Raw genomic sequence first — 17,302 nt, 5'->3', positions numbered from 1 at the left:
TCATTTTCTTTTATAGATTAGATATCCATGGATACTGCAAAGTGTGACAATAAATTTAACGAACATCGTTCTCTTAACGCTTTCACGAAATATAAATATATTGGGGTAAAGTCATTTTGTTGGTACTAAACAAAAGAATAAAATGCCCCCACCCCAAACTGAAAACAAAATTAAAATGCCGAAAGTACGAGTTGTCGTGTACCCCCTATAAGGTGACCTGAGTTTTCTCCCCTTATATGGAGTAATTGAAATAATTAAATGAATTATTCAAACATTGTTAATTTTATGTATTTAAAAAAAATCGATATAAAATCTACAAAAGATATGCTTTTCTCACTAAGAAGAAAACGTCTTACAAATGAATAGCATTCCTCAAAATGTGTACATATTATTAAAATCTAGACCGGTTGTGTTCTGGCATCTTGCAAAACAGAGTGGCGGAAGACCTAGCCCATAGGAGACTCTTATTGGTAGTCAATGCCGTGTAACAACCCGTAGTAGTCAGGTGTAAAATATAAATCCAAAGTAGTCACTAACTTAAAACTGAAACACTCCGATCCAAGTCATTGTACTCACGTCGGGGTTGACATGAATATCAATTATATGGTCCTTTTTCAAGTTTATATAAAGGAGTAGGTCCGGTAAGGGCTGATTTCAAGTTCATCTGCCGAAAGATTTTGAACACTTTTTAAACACTTTAAAAGTGTCTATTTTAGTTGGCCGTTCAAGTGTGACTTGGTGTTTCTGTATTTGTTGGTAACAAGTTTAAAAAACGCGCAGCTCTCCTTTGAACTTTTGAATGCTATCTATGTCTTGTTGTAAGTATGGATCCCAAACAGAGCAAGCATACTCTAGTGAAGGTGTTACTTGGGACTTATATGCTTGCATACGATACAGTTACAGGGGAGGTAATGACGTTGCTAACGTAAAATGTTATTTTCGCGACGTCAAACTGTGACATATCGGGAAAAGATGCATTTTTCGACTGATTTTTATCATTCAAACTGATTTAATTTTAAAACGAGTTCATGGACCCCTATTTTTCAAAACAGTAATTTGTTTCATTTTGCAGGGAGATTATGTGACCCAAATTTTATAAAACTGTAAAAAGAGTTTTTTTTTTAATTTTGATAAACATGCAGACAAAAATGACGTATTTTCCTCAATTCATGAGCATTTGATAAATATGAGTTATTTCTGAATAAAAAACAGAAATTACCGATTATTTAACAACAACAAATTTGTGTTTATCTTTTAAGACAAAAAAGTTATGCCTTTCTTTCGAAAAAGAAATTACGGCCACAAATTTGAATCTTGAGCAAATATACAAAATTTGTACCTCATTTTACTCGAAAAGTAGCACATGAAGGTATATTTTTTATTAAATATTTGATTTAATCAGGTAAAAAATAGCCTATATGCAAATTTTCACGAACCTGTAAATACAGGATCAAAACTGTATCGTATGCCCTTAAACCACTGGGTAGGTGCCACTGCTGGTGGACGTTTCGTCACCGAGGATGTCACCAGCCCAGCAATCAGCACTTCGGTTGTTCACATGAATATCAATAACTAGTATTTTTTTTAATTTTTTTTTTTATATAAATTTCTTGTTTACAAAACTTTGAATTTTCGAAAAACTAAGGATTTTCTTATCCCAGGTTTAGATTACCCAGAGACATATATACATATATATGTCTCTGGATTACCTTAGGCGTATTTGGCACAACCTTTTAGGTATTTTTGGTCCTCAATGCTCTACAACTTTCATGGTACTTGTTTGGCATATAACTTTTTTTGATACGAGCGTCACTGATGAGTCTTATGTATACGAAACGCTCGCGCGTCTGGCGTAAAACATTATAATCCTGGTACCTTTGACGTTTATTAACAATGTTGAAGAATATATTAATTTCTGATTACTCATTATTTTATTTACCAAATGATTTTCATTGCTTTCAAAATATTAAGTGATCGATGCTTCGGTTCTGTTGAGTTTTAAAATATACATTCCTTTCCCCGTCGTAATAAGTTTAAACTGTTTGATAATTAAAAAAAGGAACTAATGTTAGAAATATGCTCAGGCAAAGTTGACCAGAGATGATTATGGATATTCTCTGTATAATTCGATTAGTCAGGCACTCACTTCACGATTGAATCACCAATGCCTTTCAAATTTAAAATAGTTAGCGTTCCTTGTAATGGTAAATCTATAGAAAAGCGCACCTAGTATCAAGAATGTCATTCTTTGGATAGTGTATAGAGCTTTGCATGTTGTGAATAAACTCATCATAGATACCATGATTGAAATTTTGAAGAGACACTTGCTAATTATATTAATAAATAACAAAGATTTTTTTTTTTTTTTACAAATTCACAGAATTTCACCATAGAATCTGTAAAAAAGATCTTGAACATTTCAGTGATTTTATAAAAAAATTCTCCAAATATATTATAACATTACCGTTTATAAAAATCATATATAGTCTGAAAGTCGCTATTACTCGCTAATCTAATATAACAGCATCTTACAATCAATTATATATAAAAGTATATATATAACCAAGGATTTGTATAGTTTGTATGTCTAACTATACAAATCCTTGCCATGATATAACTAATTTGGGAGCTTTTAATATACTGATTGCTTTTAATAATTGTATGATGTTCTTAATTCTTAAAGTATGAAATAAACCATCAGCAGGCTGCTGATTATTTACTGTGACATGCGAGGCCTATAAAAAAATATTCAACAAATTAAAATAAGAAATACCAGTGCTACTGTACAAAATGTTTGGTATTGGGCAGTTGAACGAACTTTAAAAGTGTTGTTTTTTTAATTAAAAGGTTTTCTAAAGAAGTCAACAGATTTAGACAGGACAAGTGGAGTATGTAGCGTGTTTCATTGCGGTATTGTAAACGGAAAGATGTATTGGTGTTTAAAAGTGAGTTGATGAGATGATTTGTTTATTTTTTGGAGTCTACAGGAATAAGGATGGTGTCTGATGGATTTCCAATTAGACAATGCAAGTCAGAAACACTGCATCTTACTGATATAAAAACTAAAAGAGATGTGTTTTGATTGCCGAATGAGACAACTACTCTAAAGTTAGAATGCCTTCAACAATGAGAAAATCCAATATCGTAAAGTCAGCTAAATATCAGAAATTTCTTTTGTTCTTCTTCTGTAGGTTTCTCGCGGGCATCGACTATAAAATTAAAATTAACATTACAGCAAGAAAATAAAAAGTAATAAAATTAAAAAATTAAATTAAAAAATGAAAAATGAAAAATGAAAAAGAAATTTAGAGAAAACTATATACATGTACATTTGTTAACAGAATAGGTAGGGATAGAATATGGGGATGAGAGCAGATTCCGAGATCATACTCTTGAATCCCTCTACTGTACTGCATGATACTATTTGTTATGGCAGATGAGTCCAATTTATAACTGTTCGTTGATAAAATGAGTATTTATAACTGTCTTAAGATGTTTGTATTTGCATAAATGAGTGTGGATTTCTATGTCTGGTTCTATCGTCTAGTGAGATCAAAAAGTTGTGTGTAAGGACTGCAACAATTTCGTGTATAAGTTTGTAAAAGACGACAAGTCTGTATCGTAAACACATAATTTCAAGTGGCTACCAATTGAGGTCGGTCATCGTTTCAGTAACTGAGCTGGTGTTATGGAAGCGGTTGTATGTGAAGCGTGCTGCTCTTCTCTGAACTTTTTCAATTTGTGAAAGGAGTAGGTCCGGTAAGGACCGATTTTGGCCTCAAATATCAAGTTCATCTGACGAAAGATGTTGACCACTTTTTAAACACTTAAGTGTCTATTTTATTTGATTCAATTAGTTTATGTAAAAGATTTTAACTAATTTAGTCATTAAAAACGCTCCGATTTAAGCTTTAATATGAAAAATTTATCAAATATGCCAAAAAATTTCACTTTTCAGATGGTTTTTGTCAAAAATGAAAGTGGCCGCATCCGTGTTCATCCCCAACCTTTATATATGTTATGGATTATCATCAAATACAACTTATATTAAAATATTTTAGATGAACACGAATTCGGCCACTTTCGTTTTACAAGGAAACCGTCTAAATTTTAACCAAAATGCTAGAATTGTGAAGATTTCAGTCATTTAGCATGACTTAATGATGCTAGTACTCGATATATGTACATCGTATTGTCAAAAAACAGCCCATATTTATGTAGCAGAAGCTTTCTCCTGTCCAATAAATTACTTAAAGTAAATATTTTAACAATTTTGTAAAACTGCTATATTTTGGGGCAAAAAAGGGGTCTTAGTGGACCTACTCCTTTGCTGTTTTTGATGTGGATCCCGAATAGTTGATTCAAATTAAAGAAAACCAAGGAGGTTATATCTCCTTGAAAAAAAACATGGTAAACTAATGGCATAATTCATAACAAGACCATTTACATAAAAACATGACAGACATTGAGCAAAAAAATAAAAACATAGCTCCTAACAATGGACAGGCATACAGAGAATTAAACATGTTTTGGGCGACTCCCTTAACCTCTATAAGACAGAGTAACAGTACAACATATGAACATACTACAAAAATCAATGGAAAAGGAGCTTAACTCACCGAATAGATACATAAAGCAGAAAACATGTAACAAATACACTGACCGGACGTGGCATTCCCACTACACTAAGTATAGTTCTGAGATTACTCGCAGTCCCTGACAGTTAGTTCGAAGCATTTTTCAAAGCTAATAAAAAATGAGTATCTGAGACAAAAATATCAATCAGTTCACCAAAGGTTTTAAATTAAAAGCTCGAGGTAACGGAATCTCATTGTCGGAACCAGGGGGGGGGGGGTCCGGCGGGGGTTGAAACCCCCTTTTTGACGTTCAATGCATTTGAATGGGAGCATATAGTTGGAACACCCCCTCTTTACTCTGGGTTGGGACCCCTTTTAAAATGACTGGATTCACCCTTCAATCGTCAACTCAATTCAATTATATACCAGTAATAGGCCAGTATAACATTGAGACTCATCAGTGACGCTCGAATCCCAAAAAGTTAAAAAGCCAAATAAAGTACGAAGTTGGAGAGTATTCAGGACCAAAATTCCTAGAAGTTTTGCCAAATACGGCTAAGGTAATCTATGAAAAAAAAATAGAAGAGAATGTTAACAAAATAACTATTTTAATTGGACCTGCTTTTATACTATATGATTGCCCTTGATTTTTCTTCTTCTAGATAACGTTTTTGTTCGCTCTATTGAAATTCCTTATATCGACAAGAAGCTATCGGAATTCCAATGGGGATTAACTGTACACCACTCATTTCTATGTTCTATACATCTACATCTATGATGGATAATCCGTAAAGATTCTGTTGACTCATCACACGAATATATTGAAATTAAAATTGTGTCATCCAAAATGTGCTCTTTTAAAATCATATGTTACAGGTGTTAACATATAGCATATATACAGGTGCCAGCGCAGATAAAACATTGTTATGGGTTACAATATATAACTAAAATTAGCGAAGACCCATCTAAACAACATCTGATACAAAAATTTAATAACACTTTTAGATATTTGGATAGTATATTGGCTCTCAAAAATGACAACTTCAGTACAGGGACTTTCTATACGACTTCAGTACAGGGACTTTCTATACGACTTCAGTACAGGGACTTTCTATACTCAGTATATATACTAAAGATATTTATCCTGCTGAGCTGTTACTCATACTAGTTTTTCATCTATGATCATTTATTATACCGTACTTGATTCATTTAAAACTGGGACTACTATAACACATAGTAGTCTCAGTTTAAAACTAATGCGTTTGTTAAAGTAATTTATTCTCCTCTGATTTAATCTTCAATTTGTTGAGAGCAGTCCGTGCTATGTGGTATCAGAAGATGTAAAACTATATAGCTGGAAAGTTACACGGTTAATTTGGGTTCGTAACCGGATTTATATTTCTTGTTTTTAGCACTTTCATATTAATGGCAGCCTCCATCATCGAAATTCTGTCCCCTGAATAATCTGACACGACACTTATATTCAATCGGTAAACTTTTTATGATATTCTTATGCAGTGTTTATTGACTACATCTTCCATAACAAAAGCCTTTTGTTGTTGTCCTTCATTAATTGTTTTGAAATACGGGAGATCATGATAGTGTTGTCTGCTACTCTGAAAAGTCTGAAAAGTTTCCTTTATTGGCTACAGTTTCATTAAAATATGATAATTATACAAAAAGTTATTATTATACCTTACATATATTTCAAACAATTCTATTGGGTGAAATGTTATCATGTGATGTGGAATAATTAATTTTTATTCAATTCGCCGTTTCAGAATCTAATGCATCCTGGTTAATATTTTCGAAAGTGTCCAACAAAACGTCGTGATTGGTTAAAATGTCTTAAACAATGATAATTCAACTAATGACATGTTATTTTCAATTAGGGGTACGAACAATGAAATTATCCATGATTCTTTAGATTTCTGAAACTGCAAATTGCAAGGAAGGACGAATAACCCTTAAATTTACACCAGTTTTGAATAGCCCTAATATGAGGCAGGCATTACCTGTAAATGGGGACAAAGTCTGTATGAATTTTTTTTTTGTAACTTAAATATTTGTTAAAAAAAGAAACGGAAATATCGTAACGTTTCCGATTTTGGTTCTGTTGTCATGGTTGTTAGGGATTTTAGTTTTAGTTTTATATCAGACTGATAGATATATATTTTACTCAAAGTTTTATATAAACCAGACAGGAAAAAGGACGTACATGTAGATTTCTGTGCAAATGCAGGAATTCAAAACATGACATAAAAAAAAAATTGAACGATTTTGAGTTAATTTGTACAATAAAATTTTTTGGAAAATTTTGCCGATTTTTTTTTTTTATTGATTGTTTTACTGTTATTGGGGACTTCATCACAGACGTAAATAAACAAAATGGCAGCATTCACATTACACTGAGATCACACCGAGAGAGAAGGAAATAAGGCATTGGACATCTAATAATTTAATTTACTAGCCTTCCTGATAGGGGTTCATATGCATAATTAGAGTTAACTTCTGTTATGCTGAATGATGTTAGATGACCTATTGATTTGTGCATTATTGATTTGGTAAAAATTTAGGTAAAAGTATGTAATATATATTTATTTTGTTGGTTCTTTTTGCAAATACTACTTTAGAATGTGTCTGCTTAAGAGGCATGGCTATTAAATTTTTTTCAATTAACCAAGGGATATAAACTGGTCAAACTTTGTAGTCCTATATTGTCTTTGTTTTGAATGACAAAATCCTAACGAATACCTTTTTATTGTAGTGTTTTAAAGGATGTATATTTATAATATGTGCTCACTAATCAGCTCACTGTTTTTTGCAGAATCGAAGATGACACAAGAACTTATACAGAATTTGATAGATGTCATGGACATAGCTCACAGCCAGAGGGCTCAGCTGACAGAGTTATTACCTCCCTTACAAGAGGCCCAGGATCAGGTATTATATCAAGGAAGCATTTATCTATACAATTGACAAGAAATAGTGTAAACTAACTTACTGTAGATGTTTTACAGTGAAGTGTACTACCAGTGAGACCAATAATATTAAAATTATAGAAATTCTACCAGCTCTAACTCAAAATATTGACAATTCTGTGTTAAAGGGGTGTAAAAGTCAGTTTGACAGCTTCAGACGTGATAAAATTTGACCTTTTAGAACTGGACTAATTCACTACTTAACATAAAGATTCAGCACCCAAATTTTTTCGACATGTAATAACATCCCCCTACTTAATATATCATGCATTTAATATCAAGAAATAAATTGGAAAAATTTATCAAACAAAATATGCAAGTTATACACTGTTTACACTATGGACAATATTTGTAGACAATGAAAACCAAAGGGCGATAACTGTGTCCTTGGACCCAACTGACAAGTCAATATTGTCCTTAATATATGATAATTTGAGATAAGACCTCTTTTCTAAATACAAAATTTGATCTTTAGCAGACTATATGCAAATAAGAAGAAAACCCAGAAGCACTAGATTCAATTTAAACAATCCAATGCTATTTTATGTTTTCAATAGGAATCCATACAGTACACAAGTTTTAAATGGTTTAGAAATTTTTCAAAAACTTATGTATGTATATATAATTTCCTTTAAATCTTTTCAGATTCGCTATAGTAAAACAGAATCTTGCCAAAATCTGACTGATTACTTCGACAAAGTCAAAGAAAATGTGATAGAAAATATCAACAAGAGGCTAACACATCTACTGTCAAAAGTGGAGTCAATAGCTAATGAAGCATTAGAGCCATTACGACAGTGTGAAGATGTCATTAATCAGAGTTTAGCAGCAGCAGCCAGAATTATGCAGGATGGTAAGAATATTATGTATCATGATCATAATTAAATGCTAATACATTGCTCTAATTGACCAAGTATGAAATGTGAAAATTATACTCAATTAATCAAGACCTTTTCATATTTTTTTTTTGTTATACATAAAATAACCAAATTATAAGACTAATGTAGATCTCAAATAAGAAGATTATTTTATTTTTATTTTATTGCTATAATAATGTCCAACTTAAAGTTTTCTAAATATTTGATAACTTTTTCTTAGGAAATGGTTAAATCAATATTTGAAACACCCATAGAAATATGTTTTTATTCTAGAATATATTTGCTTGAAGTTTTAAAGGGAGATAAATGTCAAAATACTAGTTCATGTGGAAAAAAAATCATTCATAGATATTAGATTATCTCCCATGAAATCTTATTGTTGTCATATATTACAACTTTTGATTTAAGTTGATGACTCTTTTTTCAAATATTTTTCTAGTTGATCAGTTTATTGGTACATTTATTTAAGCAATTTTATTGTGAATTAGCAAAGCCTTCAGGATAAGCACTGTAAAACTACATGAAGTTGTGATCTTGCTATTTGAATTTCTGATAGATATCAGTTCATTAATTATGTTAATTGACAATTCCAATTTTCCTCATATTCAATCAACTGGACAGTATTCTTTCAAACATGCATCATGATGCACAGATCATTCTACAGGACACACAGTTATTCTCCTTCATTGCCATATATACTTTAAATCAAGGATTTGGGGTTGCCCATACCAAACAAAAACATTGCCATTTCTGCATATTGTGTGTAGACATCACATATCACATTCTTTTGGAAGACTCATACTTTCCAATTACCATAGTAAACTGTCTTTTTTATTCAAATGTGATAGTCAGTCTAGAATGATAAGAAAACATAGCAGAACATTATTGCTATAATCTATAATCTAACAAAGTTTTTAAAATATTTTGTAGGTAAAGCACTTTTAAACAACAATCCAGGCGACAATATAGAGGGTCTTGTGAAATTCAAGGACAATCCAGATATAAAAGCACTTAGCAGGTACTTACATGATTATACATATTAGACTATATAATTATATTTATTATTATCTTTCCAAAGGTGTACATCCACAAGAATAATGCTGATATAGAAATATGATTGCTTGCATCGGTTAGCCTCTTTCTGGCAGTAAGAACCTTGCTGATAGGGCATTTATTTAATCTTCAATCAAGCAATATAATAAAAATACAGATAATGTTCCTATGCTTTTCTTTTAAAGACCTGATAATGTTCCTATATACTTTCAGTTCTGATAATTATAACTTCAACCAATGAAACTTTTAAAGGTGTATATCAATATGACAAAATTTAATTATCCTGAAATGATCTTAAAAATAAAAAGTTAAGTAAAAGAGTATAAAATTGAGAATTGAAATGGGGAATGTGTCAAAGAGACAACAACCTGACCATAGAAAAGACAACAGCAGAAGGTCTCCAACAGGTCTTCAATGTAGTGAGAAATTCCCATATTTTATTATATAAGGCTTTATTATAATATAATATTCTCTGTTTTTACTGTACAACTATATAATATGAATGATAGATATGTACTTCCATTGAACATTAAATCTGTGGTCCACCTTTACACCCAAAACCTTAAAAAAACTGGTATCTGATGAATATGATGAATCCACACATTATAATTATATATGTATAATGCAGTACATGTATTTATGAAAAGCATATGATCAAACCAGAAACCTTTATATGTTGTAGCAAGCATGTCATACATATGACCCAGTCAGTAGAACTGAATTTTGAAAAAAAAAATCATCTCTTTCAGCATTCCAGAAGTTCCCAGTTTACCAGATGTGCCTTACATTAGTATAGAAGTATCATCAGAATTAGAGGAGAAATTGGCAGAGTTTATAAGTCAGGAGGGCAGAATATTAGAAAGAGCTCCAGTTCAGATTATTGATATTATAGAGAGACCTGGTGGCCTAACTGTTAAATGGAGTGAAGTATGTCATTGACTCATTAGCAGGGGTGGAATTTAGAATAAAAAATATTTTATACTGAAATTTTTTTGAAACAATTTCATTTTCATACATAAAAGATCCTGACATGTTCTGGAACAGGAATTTTTAACTACATTCTAAGAAAGATAAGTAAAACTAGAAAAACATAAAAACGCACTTAATTTTTACCAATTTCAGAATGTGTAATACTTACTTTCTTTTCCATTGTTTGCTATCTAAAGTCGTATCTTGATACATTTAATTTGTATATTGCTCTAGAAGCAGTTTAATTGATAAATTGTGTCTAAAGTTCAGTGGCAATTAATTCATGCATATCCAGGACAAGAACAATTACATGATAATTGTTTTGTGCAAGATGTTTGCCCATCTTTTACAGGTTTTATTGGCACATATAAAAAATTAACTGAGACATTTTTCAGGATTTTATAAATCTTGTTGTTTCATTTCTTTTCCACTTTTACCTTTTTCTATTTTGTATTTGTACATGGATATAGGACAACAATTATAAGTTTTCATATCTCTCCTCTAAGTAATATAGAATATTTATTTTTGTTAGATTGATGAAGAAATAGAACCAGGAGATTTCTGTTTAGAGTTTACCAGTGGCAGTATAAAGTTTGACAGTAAATCAGTAACATTCCACAGTTCATACAAAGGACCAGCCACATCTCATACAGTCAGACATCTACGTACAAACATGCCATATTCTTTCCGTGTTCGATGTCGATGTGAAAACAGCAATAAATGGAGTGCCTGGAGTGTACCAAGAGTTGCAATGACAACTATACCACATTATGGTATGCTTCAGTATACAAAAGTTTTCTTAAATTTCTGATTATTGCCGAGCCTGCGACTTTTGTCCCAGAAAGCTTGACATAGGGATAGTGATCCGGCAGTAGCATTAACTTCTTAAAAAAGCTTTGTATTTAAGAAGGAGGAAGACCTTGATGCTTCATACTTTGTATATAGATGCCTCATGTAATAAAGATTTTGTCAGTCACATGTCCAATGTACTTGAACTCATTTTCATGGTTCAGTAACTACTTGAAAAAAAGTTTTTTTTTTGTTATGTTAAATTCTCTCTTATTATAAGTAATAGGATAACTATATTTGGTATGTGCGAACCTTGCAAGGTCCTCATGTTCTTCAGACAGTGAACAAGGTTAAGTTTTGGGGGGTCAAGTCCATATCTCAGATATTATAAGCAATAGGTCTAGTATATTTGGTGTATGAAAGACTTTAAGATGTAGCATGTCTAGCTGGCAGGCGTCATCTGACCGTAACCTCAATTTCACGGTTCAGTGGCCTTATTTTCTTATACTATATGCAATAGGTCAACTATATTTGGTGTATGGAAATATTTTATGATCTATATGTCAGATGTTAAGGTTTTATTTGACCTTGACCTCATTTTCGTGGTTCATTGGTCAGTGTTAAATTTTTGTGATTTGGCCTGTTTTTCTTAAAAGAATTGTTAGCTGTACATGTCCGTCTGGCATGGTTCATCTGACCTAGACCTCATTTTCATGGTTCATTGGTCAATTTTTAGTTTTCTTGGTTAATGTTAAGTTTATGTGACAGTTGTAATAAAGCTTTTTATTTAGGACTATCAACATAATAACAATATTTAGTCAAGACATTTCAGCATGTGCACTCTTGTTTTCATATATGAGAAGAAAAAAAATCAACAGAAACCCGAAAATGAAATTGTTTGTCATTTTTGGGTTTAATTAATGTAGAAGCTTTGTATTTGCAGGATATCAGCACATACACCGCAGATCTCCACATTATCAGTGTTTTTCTTTAAATTTCCACAAAGGATATATGTGCTAGTATAGGGTCTTGAAATTGATGAATTTATGCTGATTTCTGAAAATAAAGTCATATTATACATACTTTAAGTTGAAAATGTTAAATATGATATCAGAATGATTTAAAATAAAATGTAAATGCATCATCAAATGATACAATTTCTTTTCTTTAATGGTAATGCCAAAACTGGTATGCTTGTGTATTTAATAGAAAATGTTTCTGCTATTTTATCTTATTTATTCTTTTTCTTCCTAAAGGAACATGTGCATTGAACTATGGTTGAGTTGTTGTTTCTTTGACATAATCCCTATTTACGTTCTCATTTTTATTTGCTTTTACCTTTCAATATTTGACTTTTAGAATGGTCTATCTGTGATCCTGAGTATGACACAAGTAATGAGAATAAGACAGCTACAAGGACAAATGAAGGTGAAACAAAAGTATTATACTCCAGTAGCAATAGCTACCTAGCTGGAGGTTCTGTTACATTTAGACTACTGGATGCTGGAGAGAGTTCTCCACTTGATGGAGTAGGATTATCTATAGACAATCAGGATACAACGACTCTGCAGAGAGAAAATGCAGTCTTTTTAACAACTAGAGGTATTTGTTAATCTAGGAATTTTTTGAAAGGGCAAGGGTTGCTTAATTTTCAATTTTAAGATCGAATTGAGTGACCTAACTTGATCACACTTTATAGTTCTTTTTGTAAAAATGAAAAATCATTTTGAGCTGTCAGATTAAATATTGATCTTTGGAATATATTTAGTAAAAATGTAGATGTTCTTTGTTGTGAAAACTACCTGAAGGTCTTGCATATTGAATCCTTGACCTTGCATATGACAATTTATTAGCAGATGGAGATAATTTAATTACAAATCAATATAACTAACAAACATATCAAAACGATGTCATCATCGCAAGTGACAAATTTTTAAAATATATAAGCATACGTTTAAAGATATATTAATATTTTGTCAGTATGTTCATTATCAGTTTAGTAGCTTATCATGTATAATGGATTATCATTTGTATTTTTGATATTTTAATTTTTTGTTTGTTTTTTAAGGATGTGTATTTGTAAATGGTCAAGAAATGAAGAACAAATTACCTGATTTGACAAAAGGCACAAAGTTAAATGTGGAGACGGAGGTTTTGTCTAGTGGAAAGATACGGGTCAGTTTAGAGGTCCAAGACAAAGCTGTCACATTTGACTGGAAGATAAATGAGGAATTGAATATCACACAGCTAGCAGGGATGGGAATGGGAGGAACATCAGACAAACAGTTATACTTTGGTATAATATTTAGTCATGAAGACTGGAAAATTGGAGTTGAATGATAAAACACATTTTTTTTAAACCTTTAATGGCATAGGGATTTGAAATAGAATGAGATTAAACTGTAGAGAGTATAAAGTTCAGGGATCATTATAGTACTTAAATTATAAAAAAAATATCATAAAGCTTTTATAATATTACAAAAATCAGTAATTATTCTCTTAATTTGTATTTGTTAACATTTTATGATCATAAAAGTCAGGCAAAGCCAGTGGTCAAAAATCAACATCAGAAAAAGTTTGGTATATTGTTTACATTTATACAATTATAAAACAGTAACACCTGACTAAACCGAACCCTTTCGATTTTGAACTTGAGATTTTGTTCAGTTTTGGCAGGTATTCTGTGTAATCAGGTTCATAATGCATAAAATTGATATGATTGGTCTTCAGAACAAGTTTGGATTAGACAGGTTTGTTCAGGGTTCGGTTTAATCAGGTTTTACTATAGTTATTAAGCAAGTGACAAAGAACAATTATCAGGTTCTTGCACTTTGTCTGTGCTGTCCATTAGAATGCTAGACATTTATCCATGGCAGGATATCATTTGCACTTGCTTGTTCACGAACTATAAATTTTTTGCTTAGAGCACTATTCACAAATATTTTTGAAGGAGCTTGTATTATTGAATATTTCACCAATTTATGATGGACCAGGTACTAACCAGTTACATTTTCCCATTCACTTTAGTATTATTGAACAATATGCTTGCCACTGGAAAAGAGATGGGGAAAATTTTATACTTCTAGCTACCATTATATTTACTATATAATTTTTATTTTGTTAATGCAATGTAGGTATATATTTTATTCTGGTTACTTTTGTGTATTGTTTTTGTGTAACATTTCTTCAGTATTTTACCAATCATGAAATAAGTAAAATATTTTACTTGCTCAAATGGTTCAAAACTTGTACTGGAAAAGCATTGATTACGGAAGACCATTCATTTAGATTCATTGTGATTAGCCATGGGAACAAGACTTGTAGTAGTTTACGGAGGGATCAGTATGTTGAATCGTGTTTTATAATTTGTGGATTGTTATATTTTTGTGTGTTTTAATGATGTATTTAGAATTTTGTAAGAATGAAAATATATTTAAGTATATTATTTTTCTAGTCATAACGATGTATAGATATTTGCTTGTTTCATAGTGGTGCTTCCATTGAATATATAATTGTGCTTATTTACAACAGTTCAATTCATGTATATTTTTTTGTCATTTTAAAAATGACATTTGTATTGATTTAAATAATTTTTATTTCATAAGTGCTAAATATTGTATGATCATTTGATTAGAAAGACCATTCTTAGTTCCAACATCACCCAAATTTACTGGAAGTGAAACTTTGGATATACTTATAAGTAGCACCAATGGTAATAGCATCAACATTGGGTGTTGCTCTACATGTGCTCCAGCTTTCTCCAATAAAAACTGACTGTCAGGATATAGCACAAAAGTGATGAAAGTGGCATTTAACACCAATCATTCAATCAATCATTATTCGACAAAAGAAAATTAAATTTTATCACCTCATTTAAAGTGTTTTACTTAATTTGTTTAGAGGAAGAGACATGTCAGTCAGTCATTGTCTCAAAATCTTGATCTCAGTTTTATGCATAAGAGCAATGAAAATTGCATTCTAGACCTGTTCCTCAGTAGCAATGAAAAGTCATCAATGCTTGGTTTAGGGATAAATTATAAGGAGTATATGCATGTTTATCTGACATAACACAGGGTCAAACGTAAAAATTATGTGGCCTTAACGTCCCACTAGGGATGAAGAGGATAAGTAAGTAAGTAAGTCAACACAAAAATTCCCCAAAATACAAAGAACAGCAGGGCCAATTTTTTAGAATTTATATCAAAAGGAGCTATAACACATTTTCACATTTCAATTTCAGGCGATGATCAGGAATAGGTGACAATATGCAGAAAAGCATATTGATATTTGGGAAATGAATCCATTGTAAGAAGTACTGACATATGTCATTTGGTCATGATTTAATATTTTATGCTCTGGTGGTCAAGCTTTATTTTCAGCAATAAGACTCCTATCCTAGTAACTTTATCAGACATGTCACCTTTATGTTTATTTGTAATTTTCTGTTTTGCTGTCCATGTGATCTGTCTAAAATGGGTTTGGCCATGTTTTCACTATGTTTCAAGATTTATTCTGATTAGGACTACTCTATAACTAGGAATGAATAATAATTTGTTATTTCAGAATCTATTGGACTATGGGTAATTTTATTGTTTGTACCCCAAAATAAAAATATTGTCGGGTCATTGGTTAGATTTCAATTGTTTAAGACATTTTCAACCAATATTGGTAATTTCAATGTTCGTACCTTAATGGTGTACATTTTTGAAAATATTACCCATAATGCAAATGGTTCTGAAACATCAAATTGCAGATTCATATGGCAGATCAGCTGTGTATCTTTTATTCATTCATTTTATGGATCATATATTAGTTTGAACTCAAATTTATTATTTCATACCTCCACATTTTTGCAATCCATCTGAGGTCAGGTAAATAAGTTTAATTAATGTTGTAGAGAAGTTTATGACAATGTTATACATTGTTGAAATAATGTTTATTAGCTAATTGCTAATTGCTTCTTTATAATGAAGTAATAATTCCAGTCACTGCTTAAAATTTGTACATATCCTAGATATAAAATATTATCACTGGATTGTTATATTTTTACCATGCTCAATATAATAAAGATATGACATATTATCTCTTATTTTATTGCCATTTTAAATTGATCTTCAGTGAACTATTGTAGTACACAATCATGTTAAGGGGCCAGCTGAGGACCATCTCCAGGTGTGGCATTTTCCTGCTGCATAGGTGGATTCGGCTGTTGTCTGCTCTTTGTTCGGGTTGTTGACTCTTTGACATATTTCCCACTTCTATTCTCAATTTTACTTAAGACTTTGGTACCCAAGAGGTCTTGATAGTTCATCTACGATGACCACTATGCAGTCAACACTGAGCATCTTTTATGCAAGGTGTGGTGAACACTGATGTTGTTTTTGGCAAAGTGTGTTTGACTTTGATCTTAATTGACTAAGATTGCCAATTTCTCTGTCAAAGGTCGTTGTTGCTGTTCTGATGCTCCAGCATCCTCCACCATATAACATCACCTGGCATGATATACCCAAGCGTTCTATAAGTGGTGTTAAATTAATTACCATCAATTAATTAATCTTCATTTAGGATTTATTAAAACTGATCAAATTCAGTTAATTTCTAATACATCTTTTTAGACACCAAGGAGCAGGTTTTCATTTATCATAGCTGGTCTCACAACTGTTAAGTTATGTAGATAAACATCCTGAATGCAGGATTTAAGTAAAGTCATATATTTAGTCAAGTTAAGTGTATGTTGGTCTAAGTGTCACGTGTGATAAGATAAACCCTACAAACATCTTTATCATCTAAATAATGATAAGTGGGATATTTATGCGAGGGACTTTTTTGCTAAATTTGTGATTGAGATAAAATTGCAAAATCACTTGCATAAATTTGATCTGTAAGGTATAATATAATCAGGAACAAGAAATAAACGTGAAATTCTTTTTATAAGTAAAACACTTTACAGTAAAAGGTTAAGTTTCTGGATTGTACTTGGTATTTTGCATTTTTGTCGAGCCTTCGACTTTAGTCGAAAAAGCGAGACTAAGCGATCCTACATTCCGTAGTCGTC

The 17,302-nt window shown here is 31.4% G+C and overlaps 1 protein-coding gene across 2 annotated transcripts; it reads left to right on the top strand.

Annotated features, from left to right (window-relative positions):
• The first annotated feature begins 5,945 nt into the window (after positions 1-5,945).
• On the top strand, positions 5,946-16,336 carry LOC134725770 (cytokine receptor-like factor 3). Of its 2 annotated transcripts, none has more exons than XM_063589907.1 (8): positions 5,946-6,067; positions 7,405-7,520; positions 8,204-8,411; positions 9,367-9,454; positions 10,239-10,416; positions 10,991-11,231; positions 12,607-12,849; positions 13,316-16,336. In XM_063589907.1, exons 2-8 carry the CDS (start codon positions 7,413-7,415, stop codon positions 13,585-13,587), a joined length of 1,338 nt encoding a protein of 445 aa, XP_063445977.1. In that variant the 5' UTR covers positions 5,946-6,067; positions 7,405-7,412; the 3' UTR covers positions 13,588-16,336. The 2 variants fall into 2 exon arrangements, with proteins under 2 accessions (XP_063445977.1, XP_063445978.1); XM_063589908.1 differs by lacking the exon at positions 5,946-6,067 and adding an exon at positions 6,514-6,613.
• The last annotated feature ends 966 nt before the right edge of the window (positions 16,337-17,302 follow it).

The sequence above is a fragment of the Mytilus trossulus genome, chromosome 7 (assembly GCF_036588685.1).
Source record: "Mytilus trossulus isolate FHL-02 chromosome 7, PNRI_Mtr1.1.1.hap1, whole genome shotgun sequence".
Lineage (NCBI taxonomy): Eukaryota > Metazoa > Mollusca > Bivalvia > Mytilida > Mytilidae > Mytilus > Mytilus trossulus.
This window is presented reverse-complemented; position numbering and strand designations above follow the sequence as displayed.

What these genes read in the sequence shown, in the direction of transcription:
- LOC134725770 (XM_063589907.1), top strand. Translation starts at nt 7,413, where the DNA reads ATGACACAAGAACTTATACAGAATTTGATAGATGTCATGGACATAGCT. An exon ending in TACAAGAGGCCCAGGATCAG is followed by an intron (nt 7,521 to 8,203) that starts GTATTATATCAA and finishes AAATCTTTTCAG; the next exon opens with ATTCGCTATAGTAAAACAGA. An exon ending in AGTCTTTTTAACAACTAGAG is followed by an intron (nt 12,850 to 13,315) that starts GTATTTGTTAAT and finishes TTGTTTTTTAAG; the next exon opens with GATGTGTATTTGTAAATGGT.